The sequence below is a fragment of the Carassius gibelio genome, chromosome B16 (assembly GCF_023724105.1).
Source record: "Carassius gibelio isolate Cgi1373 ecotype wild population from Czech Republic chromosome B16, carGib1.2-hapl.c, whole genome shotgun sequence".
Classification (NCBI taxonomy): Eukaryota; Metazoa; Chordata; class Actinopteri; order Cypriniformes; family Cyprinidae; genus Carassius; species Carassius gibelio.
The window spans coordinates 1,665,615-1,679,396 of NC_068411.1; the positions used below are offsets into that span (position 1 = coordinate 1,665,615).

Here is a 13,782-nt window from a genome sequence, read left to right on the forward strand (position 1 = left end):
TTCTCGTTTCATACAGGGTGCGCGACGGCTGAGGCCTTTCCGCCCTGTGCGAGTTCCTTCATGGGATTTATCCATTGTGTTGTTAGGTTTATCAGGGCATCCGTTTGAGCCCTTGGAGACCGTATCGGATAAAATCCTGACATTGAAGACACTTCTTCTCATGGCTTTATCCTCCCTCAAGAGAGTTGGGGATTTACAGGCTCTTTCTGTTTCACCCTCATGCATGGAATTTGCACCAGGCTCTGTGAAGGTGCTGCTGCGGCCCAGGCCTAACTATGTTCCTAAGGTCGCATCTAACCCTTTTCGCTTTCAGCAAGTGGTTCTGGAAGCTTTTTCGCCTGCCGAGGCCGGGTCAGGAGATCTAAGTCTTTGCCCTGTGAGAGCTTTAAAGACTTATGTGGATCGCACAGCTCCTTGGCGTGGTTCTGACCAGCTGTTTGTCTGCTTTGGACATAAAAGTAAGGGCCATGCAGTTACAAAACAGCGCATGTCCCATTGGCTGGTGGAGGCGATTTCTTTGGCCTATGAGGCGCGCGGACTCGCTTCGCCCTTAGGGGTTAAGGCTCATTCCACTCGAGCTGTAGCTTCTTCTCAAGCTTTTCTCAGTGGCTCTTCTATGGATGATATCTGTGCTGCGGCAGGATGGTCCTCACCGAGCACTTTTATCAAATCCTACAGTCTGGATGTGAGGATGGCCCCTGGCTCCCGGGTTCTCTCCGCTTGAGCAGTTGCTTCCTCGGATCTCAGTTATCAGGTACGTCAGGCGTTTTGGTATATCGTTCCCATACGTGGTGACGTCACCGCAGCATCGAAGTGACCTATGATAGGGAACATCTCGGTTACGTATGTAACCTTGGTTCCCTGAATAGGGAACGAGATGCTGCGGTTCTGGCCGTTCCGTACCTTGATAACTCTTCATCTTCAGTCATGAAATCTGAGCGAAATGGCGCGCTGCACCCAGGTATATCATGCTCGCGCATGCGCAGGGTGGTGCTATGCGCCATTTGGCCAATAGGATTGGCGGGATGGTATAGGGCTTCAGACATTCGTCACACCAGAGGTGTTCCCATACGTGGTGACGTCACCGCAGCATCTCGTTCCCTATTCAGGGAACCAAGGTTACATACGTAACCGAGATGTTATTCAGTCTTGCCCTCACTAACATGGCGGACGCGTTGACGTATCGCGACAACGTCTCAAAGCGGCCAATGAGGCGTCTAGGTATTTATATGTCTATGCTTGTTTTAATTTTAGGTAAAAAAAAAAAAAAAAAAAAAAAAACTCCAGGTCGACAGATGGCAGTGGTGTGACGCCCATAGATATCTATGGTATGGCCGGCGTCAATGCGTGTCTTTCCGGCGGAAATTTTCAACGGAGATTTCCGTTTCCTTTTCGTCGCTGGAAAACGTTTAGCGGACACCGTGGTAGTAGAAGAGTGTAGAAACATTTCAGAAAATTTTGTAGCTTTAAATAACTAGAGGGTTATTTTTTATCAGCGTAATTTGTTGTGACGGACGCAAACAACGGGAATTAAATAGTAACGAAGAAACTCTATATTCCACTGTAGAACAGCCGAATAAAGTGAGAGGTACGTTAACGTTAAGTGTTTATGTTGAGGGTTCGTTTGCTATCGAAACCCTTCTTTAAAACATTATCATGATAATCATAACATCTGTCAAAATGTTATAGTTGCTACAGTTATAGTTGTTACTTGTTATAAAATCAAAGCATTATACGAAATTAATTTTCAAGCATAACACCAACTATAAAACTAACATTTTTCCGATGCCTTGACTTCTTTGAAAATGTATTACTTGTAAGTTATACGGGCCTCATATGTTAATAGGTTTGGAGCCGCTAATGGATCAATGGAGGCAGTTATTGAACTGAATCATGCATCAATTTATTGCTCTGATTCGAAGTCAGACTAAGTTAATTACAATAATGTTTGAAAGAAAGGTTTTAGTCAGTCACAGTTTGTAGTGAATTGTAGTAAATCATTGTTTAATTCTATGTTTAAATTCTGCATATTTATATTATAAATGCTTTTTTTGTGATTTTGCCACTACATCTTCATTTAAGTTGTAATCACATTCATAAATTTTCGTACTGTTACATTATTTGTCATTGTAGATGTCTGAACTGGAAAACAATCAAAGAAGGACATAAAGAACAATTACAGACAGCTCTTTGTAACCATAAGGCTTATCTATTATTGTGAAACTAATCATAAGCTTAAACAAGTTTGTGATATTAGTATTGCATATTGTTTGTTTGTTAGATTTTCCCTCAGCATGTCACTGCCCAAACGTGAGGTTGATGAACTGAGGCCATGGGTGGAACGTACAGTAAAGAAGGTCCTTGGTTTTTCTGAACCTACTGTGGTCAAAGCAGCATTACATTGTGTAGGAAAAGGCCTGGACAAAAGGAAAACCACAGGTAAGAAGTCTAGTACAAATATAGTGATGACACTGTAGTTCTACTTCAGGGGTGAATGTCTGGATAGATGGAAGAAACAAAAAGGCACACAGTTTCAAATCAGTTCAATATAAGTTTATTTGCATATTGATTTTACGATACAAATCGTTGCAAAGACACTTTTAAGTTTCTACAATATTTAGTAGTAGCTAATCAGTGGTGACTATCAGTTTATGTACATATGATGTTGTTTCTTTGCTTCTTCTCAGTCTGGCTTTTGGTTGCTTTTTGCCAGAGTTCTGCAGTTCACAATGTTCGCTTCACCCTCAGAAAAAGTCTCAAGTGAAAGATTCACCTTTTCCTGCTTACTTCAGTCTTTCTCCATGCTGAAGAGTGCTCTCCTCTTTCAGGAGGGGAGGGGAACATCTATCAGCCCCTCCCTCTTCTTCTCTCTGCAGCTGTGTTTGCTGCTTTGCCACTTTACAGAATCCAGTTCATTGCCTCCCTTTGTCAAGGCACTGTTTCAGAAGTCATCTGTAGTTTGAACACTCAGAGACTGCATTAATCAAATGTACCTACGTAACTTCTGACCAAATTGTTTCTGAGTAGTCGGCTCTTTTTCTAATTTTCACTTTTCAACCTCCTCTTTCAGTGGTCCCTTAGTAAAAACAAAATCATCTGGTTGAAAACAGCAGTTCTCTTATTCTATGTTAGTAAAGCAAGTTCTTCATTGCAGAAAAATAGCAAGCATTATTTCTTAGCAAAATGCAGAAATCAGCTACCTTTATTATCTAAGTATACTGCAATTAAACAAAATAATCCTTCCTTTTATAAAAGCATGACATGCGTATGGTAAAATAAAGACTTCAATCATAATTTTTCTTCTGCATTTCCAGACATAATTCAGAATAATCTGGTATTGGTGAATTAATGTTTACCAACCAATATATATAAAAAAATCCTATTATTTTAAATATAATAATTTCATTAAATATTTAAGCAACTAGTTCCATTCCCATTGTAAAATGCCTATGGCTTTTGAATCAAAATTCGTATTAACTTTGTCACCCATCTTGTTCTCATTCAACATTGCACTACACCAGTTATTTGTTTTAGTTAACTCAAGCCCAAATCTCTGAAAATCTGTACTGGATTAACTTTCATACTGAGTCCCAGGGATAACAAGATACACATTTTAGATGTCTTCACATATTACATATAAAGTTTTAAGCACATGCAATCTTTTAAATTAATCTATTAATACAAGTTATTAAATAATGCATATACTATTTTAATTAATTTATCATTTATATATTCTGCATAGTCCCTTTCTTGGAACATTTGTATTTATTTATTTTTTCTCTAAAACAACCTTCATACAATTCACTTTATTGTTTTAGGGCTCCTGCACTCATCCTTTCTTATCACCAGCCACGCCCATCTCTGTAACCTAATCACATTCAAGTGATGGTCCAGGAGGGGAGAGCACCTCTTGCTTCACTAGATTTAGAGTTTTTCTCATATAACTACAGCCAGTCACACAGACACTTACATTAAATCATACATCAAAACTACTCTACACTCCTCCAGAGTGACCTGTCAGTTCTACTCGCACTTTCACTGATGCAGTTCCTCAACACAGTAAAAAAGCAGTACTCTGCAGGAATTTTTGCCTTCCCCTGCAGCCCTCTGTATCTTCCCTATGACTTCTACAGAGCGGTATCCAAAGGACTTTTCCGCGCGTTTCTACATCTGTTTCCCGTTTATTGCTGTCTTTCTTAGGCCAAGTCTTCAATAAACACAGACTCTTACATACAATGTATTTCTGCCAACACTATCTAGATTCAAATAAGGTCACATCAAGGCCTTCCTTACAGTATACCAAATATGTGTATGCAGTTTTTCTTCTCGAAACAAAACCCCACATTTTTATTTATTTAGTTCTAAATTTGAAAGAGCAGATTTTAAGTGACCTTATCGCTCAGAACTGACCAGTCAACAACACGCACTAATTATATAAGCAAAAATGCTTACCTTATTCTATGGTGGCCACAACTGTGTGTGTGTTGCTCATCAGTCAGCTCAAAAGTAGCCGGCAGCCATATCACCCTGGAGCCCAAGACCTGTTGCCCACTGAAGCTAAGCAGGGCTGAGCCTGGTCAGTACCTGGATGGGAGACCTGAGAAAACTAGGTTGCTGCTGGAAGAGGTGCTAGTGAGGCCAGCAGGGGGTGCTCACCCTGTGGTCTGTGTGGGTCCTAGCGCCCTAGTGTAGTGATGGGGACACTATACTGTCAACAAGCACCGTCCTTCGGATGAGACGTTAAACTGAGGTCCTGACTCTCTGTGGTCATTAAAAATCCCAGGATGTCTTTCGAAAAGAGTAGAAGTGTGACCTCGGCATCCTGGCTCAATTCGCCCATTGGCCTCCGTCCATCTGCTGATTGGCTTCATCACTCTGTCTCCTCTCCACCAGTAAGCTGGTGTGTGGTGGGAGTTCTGGCACACTATGGCTGCCGTCGCATCATCCAGGTGGATGCTGCACACTGGTGGTGGATGAGGAGATACCCCCTGACTATGTAAGCGCTTTGAGTGCCTAGAAAAGCACTATATAAATGTAATGAATTATTATTATTACTACTATTATTATTATTATCCACTCTGCTGCTCCTTTCCTGTCCCTGTTTGGGCGACAAATGTAGTGTATTTTCGTGTGCCATGGATCTGAGGAGTCATACAGTCCCTGGGTTTTGTTTCCCAAAGAAATATTTTATTTTCAAGAGAAAATAAAACAGAGAAAGCTCTGCAGAACAGTCTCTCGAGTCTGTGTCAGTCATTAGCCATTTCAAAGATTTTATTAAATTATGTAAATGCTTATTTCCTGAATGTTGACGGCAAACAAGAAACTATTATAATAATAGTATAAAAAAATAATATAAAAGCAATTAATACTTTCTGTATACATTTTAGTTCCTTTGTTTAACAGTTCTATCTGATCTTTAGACAGACTTCTGTCAGTCTTAGACAGAACTGTTGATGATGACTGCAAACAAAAGGGAGAATGATGTGCTCAGGCGCTATCAGAATAAAAGTCCCGCCTTTAATGCATCAGCCAAACAGAAAACCTTATCGGCCAATGCAGATATTTGGAAAATGCCATTAATCGGCTGATTTATCAGTCTACCACTAGTTACGTGGAAACAAGCCAGTATTAGTAAGTCATTTTAACTTGTAAAGCACATTTACACACAGCGCAAAACTGACCAAAGTGCTGTACAATGAATAGCTAAAAAGACAATAAAAATATAAACACACAGATTCAATAATCATAATTATATAAAACATTAATAAAAATAAGCCTTCAATATCAGCTCACACCGAAATACAGAAAACAAACAGAGGTACCAGGTTAGGGAACAAGGAAAGCCAAGGAATAAAAATGAGTTTTTAACCTGGATTTGCATGCAGCAATGGAGCGGGCAGATCTAATATCCTGGGGGAGCTGGTTCCACAAACGTGGGGCAGCAACTGCAAAGGCTCTGTCACCTCTCTGTTCAAGCCGTGAGCGCGGCACAAGCAGGAGCCCTTTGTTTGAAGATCTCAGTGACCTGAACTGAGTATGGTTGTACAAGGTCTGTGATATAGGTTGGGGTGAGCCCATTAAGTGCCTTAAAAACAAACAATAAAACTTTAAACTGAATCCTAAAACGAACTGGGAGCCAATGCAAAGATGCCAAAATGGGGGTGATGTGCTCGCGTCTCCTAGTGCCAGTTAAAAGATGCGCTGCTGTGTTTTGTACTAACTGCAGACGTCTAAGTGATGATTTTGGGAGGCCCAAGTAGAGGGAATTGCAATAATCCAGCCGTGATGTAATAAAGGCATGGATAACTGTCTCAAGATCGTTAAAAGATAGGAATGACTTCAGGCAGGAAATCATTCTGAGCTGGTAAAAACTGTTTTTAACAACAGAAGTAATCTGTTTGTCAAGACAGAGTTCTGAGTCAAGAATGACACCCACATTTCTAGCATAGGGTTTTATAAATGAAGTGAAGTTACCTAAATGTTGTACCACAGTGCATCTTGCCTTGGGAGAACCAAAAACAATCACTTCTGTGAGTATTAAAGGGAGCTTATGCAAAATTCACTTCTACATGTTTGAACATAAATGTGCGTTGGGCAGTATGTGTACACACACACACACATGTTATAATAATAAAAATCTGCTCATTTCTCTATTTTAATTCAAATAAATCATAAGCAGTGTCTTAATGGTTACTGATCACAGAATCCATAAACTGTGACATCACATAGCCCCACACACAATTGTTACTGTGAACAATGACAATAAAGTTGACAGATGAATTAAGTGCATTTAAGTGCCATCAATGACAATAAGGTTGACCGATGAATTAAGTGCCATTTCAGTTGGTTTTAAATAAAGCATTTTCTGAGATGCACATTAAACATTAAACACATAAAACATTAATTAAATGTATCTTTTAATTATGGAACATTAACTTAACTTTTTTGTAGAAAGTTTTTATTATTAAAAATAAAACATGGAAGATTTTTTTAGTAGTATAAGCATACAGTACAGACCAAACGTTTGGAAAAATTACTATTTTTAATGTTTTTGAAAGAAGTTTCTTCTGCTCATCAAGCTTGCATTTATTTGATCAAAAATACAGAAAAAAATGTAATATTGTGAAATATTATTACAACTTAAAATTATAGTTTTCTATTTGAATATACTTAAAAAAAATAATTGGAAACCGTTCTGCTGTCTAATATATATTTGATGAATAAAAGGTTAAAAAGAACTGCATTTATTAAAAATAAAAATAAAATTCTGATTATATATATATATATATATATATATATATATATATATATTCTAATAATATATTTTCTTTACTATCACTTTTTATCAATTTAACACATCCTTGCTGAATAAAAGTATTGATTTTATTTTAAAGAAAATAAAAAAAATTACTGACCCCAAATTACTGACACAGTAGTGTATATTATTACAAAATAATTATATTTTAAAAGCACAGCTTTTTTTTTTTTTTTTTTTTTTTACTTTTTATCAAAGTATCCTAAAAAAAAGTATCACATGTTATGAAAAATATTAAGCAGCAGAACTGTTTCCAACTTTGATAATGAATCATCAATATTAGAATGATTGCTAAAGGATCAGGAGCTTTGCATCACAGAAATAAATGATAATTTAAAGTATAATAAATTTAAAAACAATTATTTTAAATTGTACTATATCACAATATTTTTTTTCTGTATTTTTGATCAAATAAATGCAGGCTTGATGAGCAGGAGAAACTTTTCAAAAACATTAAAAATAGTAATGTTTCCAAACTTTTGGTCTGGACTGTGTGTGTGTGTGTGTGTATATGTGTATATATATGTGTGTGTGTATATATATGTGTGTGTATATATATATATATATATATATATATATAATACAAAATAATGCATATCAATATTGTTTTTGTTTTTTGTTTTTTTTTTGGGTTCTATTTGATGGTCACACCATATGCCGCCATGTGAGGACCAAACCAAATTTCCAGGTTCTCATATGAGAACCAGTGTGAAAAAACATGTGCACCCCTGCATAAATATCTCGAAGTGGTAGTGGGCTGCCTGGACCAAAAAATGCAAGGGCCGTGTGAAGTCATTGTAAAGTAGTTCTAATTTATATAGATAAGGATGATGTGTGGGATGTTTACAACTGGTGTTTGTAGCATTTGAAAAAAGGGCAACACTGTGCAGAATTACTCATTGTGTGTTTTTAAATGGGGCTTAGGGTTTTATGAGGCTCTTTTCATTAAGTGATGTTTTCTTCTTTTAGACCAGCTAAGGCCATTTCTTGATGATTCAGCAAGCAGCTTTGTTGAGCGTCTGTTTGAAGCTCTTGAGGAAAGTAGAAACTCCCGTGGCAATAAAGGAGCAGGAGAGAAGAACCGCAAAAGAGAGCTGAAGGTATAGTTTTGTGAGCCTCCTAAATTTACAGTTTCTGAAGGGCTTTTCACATTTCAACTAGTCATTGTGGCATCTTGTTTCTCGTTTCACACTGCTTATAATTTACCTGGGGTAACCATTAATTTTGGGTGGTATCATGTTTTTCACAGTGTACACAGTGTACATCGCTAAATCCTGGATTCTTGTTTGCATGTATGCTGTGCCAGTGTCATTTATTGAAAGAACACAGCAGTAAATTAAGTCATTTTTTCTGAAACTGAGTAGGGGGGGCAATATGACCAAAATCTTATTTCATGGAAGTTTTTTTTTTAACTTCAAGTTTTTGTGAAATCAACATTTTTATACGATTCTCATTATTCTTGTGACAATATCACAATTGCCACAAGACTTAGCCGTTTCACAATTGTGATATTGTTAAAAATCACAAAAAAGAATAGTATCTTAAGTAAAATTAAACAGTCTGAAATAAGAATAAATTGCAAGCAAAAAAGACAAACAACACTGCATATTTCTAAGTGTATTTAATTAAATATAGATTTATCCCTATTAAAGTTGCAAAATTTATTCAGTTTAGAACATTGAGAAATTATCTCTTTGTTTTATTAACATTCATGTTAATCAGACATACCAAACATACCAAATTGTAAGATGCTTACCACATGTTTTTAAACTGTACCACTTAAATGCATTTAGATGACAAGCTTTTGTGATATTGCAGCATGGAAATGTCACATGAGTGTAACAGTGAGACTATAGTCCAAATTCATTTCCAGCTCAAAAGATTTGATCTCATGTCTAAGAGCAGCATATCACCCACACCTAAAACTGACACTTAATGTAAGGTGGAAGTCATGGTTAAAGTCTGACTGTATATCTTGTCTTTTTCTTTTCTATTTTTCTGTATCTTTTTCTATTTAGGAAGTGTTTGGAGATGAGATGGAAGGAGTGAAGGATGGAGACAATGTGGAATCTGTGGTAAAGAAGAAGAGGGTGCCTCGCTTTGAGGAGGTGGAGGAACCACCTGTTTTACCTGGACCCCCTACAGAGAGTCCTGGCATGCTCACCAAAATGCAGGTAACACACATACAGATACACCATCAGTAAAGGTTGACACTAGACACAGAGGTATTTGATGGAACACATACACTGTAATAAAATGGAAACCATTTAATAAAATGTAATGTAAGTGTGATCACTGTTATACTCAGAACATATAATGACTTGATTGAATAAAATGGATATTGCTCAGTGTGCAGCACAAGAAAGAAAGAATTTCTCATGTAATTTTTTTTTATGTACTGCCAGCATCAGTCTTAAAGGGATAGTTCACCCAAAATGAAAATTTTATGTTTATCTGCTTAACCCTTTGTCATCAAGATGTAGGTGACTTTTTTTCTGTAGTACACAAACTGAGATTTTTAATTGAAACCGTTGCAGTCTGTCAGTCCTATAATGTAAGTAGATGGGAATCTTGACTTTGAGAATCATAAAACATATACAAACAAAACCAAATTAAACCCTGCAGCTTGTGATGATACGTTGATGTGTAAAAACACAAAACAATTGGTCTGTGCAAGAAACTGAACAGTATTTGTTTTTTTTTTTACCTATGATTTTCACTGCAATGTTTAAACTATCCTGAGCACCTCCTGAGTGTGTTCGATTTATCTTCTTCAGTCATAAAGTAAGAAGACGACACCTCACGCACAGGTGAAGAAAAAGAGGCGGACGTGCTCAGGACAGTTCAAAATAAGTGGCAAAAAACTATATAAATACTGTTCGGTTTCTTCCAGATACTGATCAATTTGTCTCTATACACACCAATGTGTCTTCACAAGCTGCAGGGTTTAACTTGGTTCCGTTTGTGTATGTTTAATGATAATCAAAGCCATGATTCCCATGACGCCCTCGTCCTCAAAGCCACTTGTCTTGCACGTTTAAGTGTTTATGAATAGATTAAATGAAACGGGACAAATTTAATCTTGACAATCTATGTATCATTATAAAGATCTAAGCCTCAAGCATCGACGACAGATCGCTGTTTTTCAATGGAAAGCTTATAAAGACTATTTGCTACATTTCAATTCTGCGACAGAATTGTTTGCGTCCGTTATGGAATAACTCACGGCCGGAAACTGCGTCTTGGTAGTAAAAATACATCATGGTTTTGCAGTGTACAGTGTCACAAACAGAATGAGGTGATCCACCGAAAAAAGAATGAATGAAAAATAGGCGGAAGATAGTCTATTTGAATTTGGCGCTCCCTCTTTTTTAGGTAGGTCTTGCATTAGTTTTTAGGTACAGAAATTAAAGTAATCAAAACCGCATTGCATTTTGGACTATAAATTAAAGATTATTCTTTAAGTAAAAAAAAAAGTGAATGATTTGTAGAGGTTTTTAACTATCCCTTTACTACTATCTGTGATATTGTATTTTCAGATCAAGCAAATGATGGAAGCAGCCACCCGGCAGATAGAGGAGAGAAAGAAACAGCTAAGTCTTGTGACTCCTAGTCCTATTGTGCAGGTAAAAACAAAACAAATACAATACCAAGAACTTGTTTTTTGATTGGCCTTTAGTACTTGTGTTTAGAAAAACACTAGGGAATTTAAAAAAATGGTGGTGTGCCATAGAATAAGAGCAGACTCTAGGATCATTCTGTGTAAAAAAAATATATATATATATTTTTTTTTTCAAAAATATTTATTGAAAACCTGGATTTAATGTCTAACATGTAAGACTATAAATTTTTATTTTTATGAGAACAGTAATTTGACCACATTTCGTCATCTGTCGACTTTTATTTTAATTTTTCCCGTCGCTCTGTGATGAAATGGACCATCCGATCAGATTAGAGCTTAATCACATGTGTGGATCAGCTGCTGTTACACAGAGATTTTTTTCTTTGGTATCTGAGAACCATATTATCTATGGTATCTTTGGAAAAGACTAGGGATGGGCGTTTTCTGCAAATATCACATTCGAATATTTGAGCTCACAAAAATCGAATATTTGTTTATTTAAATTAAGTTTGAGACAGGCGTTATTTTTCAGCAACATTTATTGTTTCCTACATTTTGAAAAAGCTTGCACACAATAAGCTTGAACATTACACATCATGTTTTGTAGCTGAAAACCTTTAACAATGCGTGCAAAAAAACTAAAGTACAGATTAAAAGTGAAAAAAAGTGTAACATACACTTAACTTTTGAAACTTTTAAACTGTCAGCAAATCTTTTTTGCTTTTTTTTCTATTGTTTTACATGTTCTTGTTAAGAAATATGGAAATGTAAACATGATCAGGGGAAAGTCGACTCCTTAGTCTGTAAACAATAAGGCCGGCCGCGGAGAAAGTGCTAAGCAAATAAGTTTTGTGAAGCGCTTCGTGTTTTCATTTCACCACTGAATGGGATCCTCATCTGGTGGAATACATGGCTCCATTTATTCGTTGCTTGAGAGATGCCGCAACAATTTTCTTGAATTCGGTCACTTTCTGTGATTCTCCACAGCATATTTGAAGTACTGTAGAACAGCGGTCCCCAACCTTTTTAGCACCAAGGACCGGTTTAATGACAATATTTTCATGGACTGGGCATTAAGTTGTGAAGCATAAATACAACAAAATAAAACCATACGACTGGCATAAAAACTCTGGTATTTTGTAAATATAATAAACATGAATCCACTGTGCATTCGTATGCAACTTTATTAGCAGCATCCTCGTAACATCGTGCCAACATAACATGGATAATATATAATGAGCGAGTACATCATGAATCCATTTTCAAACCGTGTTTTTGTCTTATCCTTAATCACTATGGTACACCTATAATAAGTGTTTATATTCGGACTATTTAAGTCTGTTTGGGCTCGGCAACGCTGCAAAGTAGCACAGTACCTGCGTGACTTGCCGCAGATGTAAACCGAGAGAAGTAGCTCCGGCTACAATGTTCTTCCGCCAGACGCGAGGGCCAAAAGTTTCCGACTGCAGCTTTAATGTAAGTTATTTATTCTTTCTTGTGCGGCCTGGTACCAAATGCCGCACGGACCGGTCTGCAGCCCAGGGGTTGGGGACCGCTGCTGTAGAAGACCGCAGTTCTTAGGGGCCGTTCACATATCGAATCTTTTGCGCGCTCAAGATTGTTATTTCCAATGTAGGCGTGCGGTATGCGCCCATTTCTTTTAAATCGCTTCCACACCGCATAGAGTTAAAAACATCTCAACTTTTCAGAGAGCCGCAAGTGCACCACAGGTCATGTGACAAGAACTAAACATTCAGCTTCATAAATTCATTTCAACAACGTTGAAAGCTCAGCCAAGATGAAGGAACAGCTGATCATAGCTGTATATGGATTGCCATTTTGAAATAAATGTAGAGCTACTGAAAGCCATTTTTTTCTGTGCTGCAAATCCATTTATCCTTTGCTGAAATTTCCGCGTCTTCATGGAGAGAGCGCATCATTGTTGCCTAGCAACGGCAGACGCCTCAGGAGTGCTTCTGCCCAATCGCTTTGGAAAGGAGAAAGTGGCGGGCCTAGCGTTTTCCATGCATTTTTAGGCGCGATATGTGAACGGCCCCTTATTCATTCATTAATAATTTTTTTGCTTGCATGCATCTTCAGATATGCCGTGGGGAATCACAGAAAGTGACGAAATTAGGTTTTATTGTGACTTTTTTTATTTTATTTATTTTAGAAATTCGAATATCATTTTTATTTATCGAATAATTAGAGCAGAACGAATATTCGAATGTTCGACTATCCGTGCACACCCCTAGAACAGACTTAATTTAATTTCTATTAATTCTCCACTGAATTATGTGATCTGGAGTGTCAATTTTCTTAATCATAGTAATTTGAGAAATTTACTTTTACATTTCAGGTATTGCAATTTCACCAGTAAACACAAATGGTATATTTTACCTCATCTGTGGCCTGTTCTTCGTGCGTCGCTTATTACATCCGAGATCAAATGACACATCCAAGATGATATCATCGTGCTAATCCTGATCTGGCTAATTGGGTTCTTCGAACACACCTGCTGTGTATGATTAGTATCGCTGGATTGAGTTATGTGAGAAAATTGCGCGTTCATGTGTTTTCTTAAAAGGGGATATGTATCGATACTCGAAACCATGATCAGCAGTGCAGCGATTGGCTGGTGGCAAGACTGCAATGTAATGATGTCATATAATTTAAAACGACACCTGTCGAAAAACTTGACAAATTTCTGGATTTTATAAGGAAACAGCCAAGCATACAAAACTTCGTAAATGTTATAACAGATACATGAAACAGATAATAGATACATGTTTTTACTTTATTAGAATTTTTTTCATTATTCCCAATTATTTACATTCGCAATTTA

The 13,782-nt window shown here is 37.0% G+C and overlaps 1 protein-coding gene across 1 annotated transcript in view; it reads left to right on the top strand.

Moving 5' to 3' along the window:
- The first annotated feature begins 1,352 nt into the window (after positions 1 to 1,352).
- prpf3 (PRP3 pre-mRNA processing factor 3 homolog (yeast)) overlaps positions 1,353 to 13,782 on the top strand; it is a 30,569-nt gene continuing 18,139 nt past the window's right edge. The window contains exons 1-5 of the mRNA XM_052578149.1: positions 1,353 to 1,588; positions 2,282 to 2,439; positions 8,285 to 8,415; positions 9,334 to 9,489; positions 10,855 to 10,941. Of these exons, the coding sequence (XP_052434109.1) occupies positions 2,295 to 2,439; positions 8,285 to 8,415; positions 9,334 to 9,489; positions 10,855 to 10,941 (519 nt within the window). The 5' untranslated portion in view covers positions 1,353 to 1,588; positions 2,282 to 2,294. The remainder of the gene's footprint in view (positions 1,589 to 2,281; positions 2,440 to 8,284; positions 8,416 to 9,333; positions 9,490 to 10,854; positions 10,942 to 13,782) is intronic.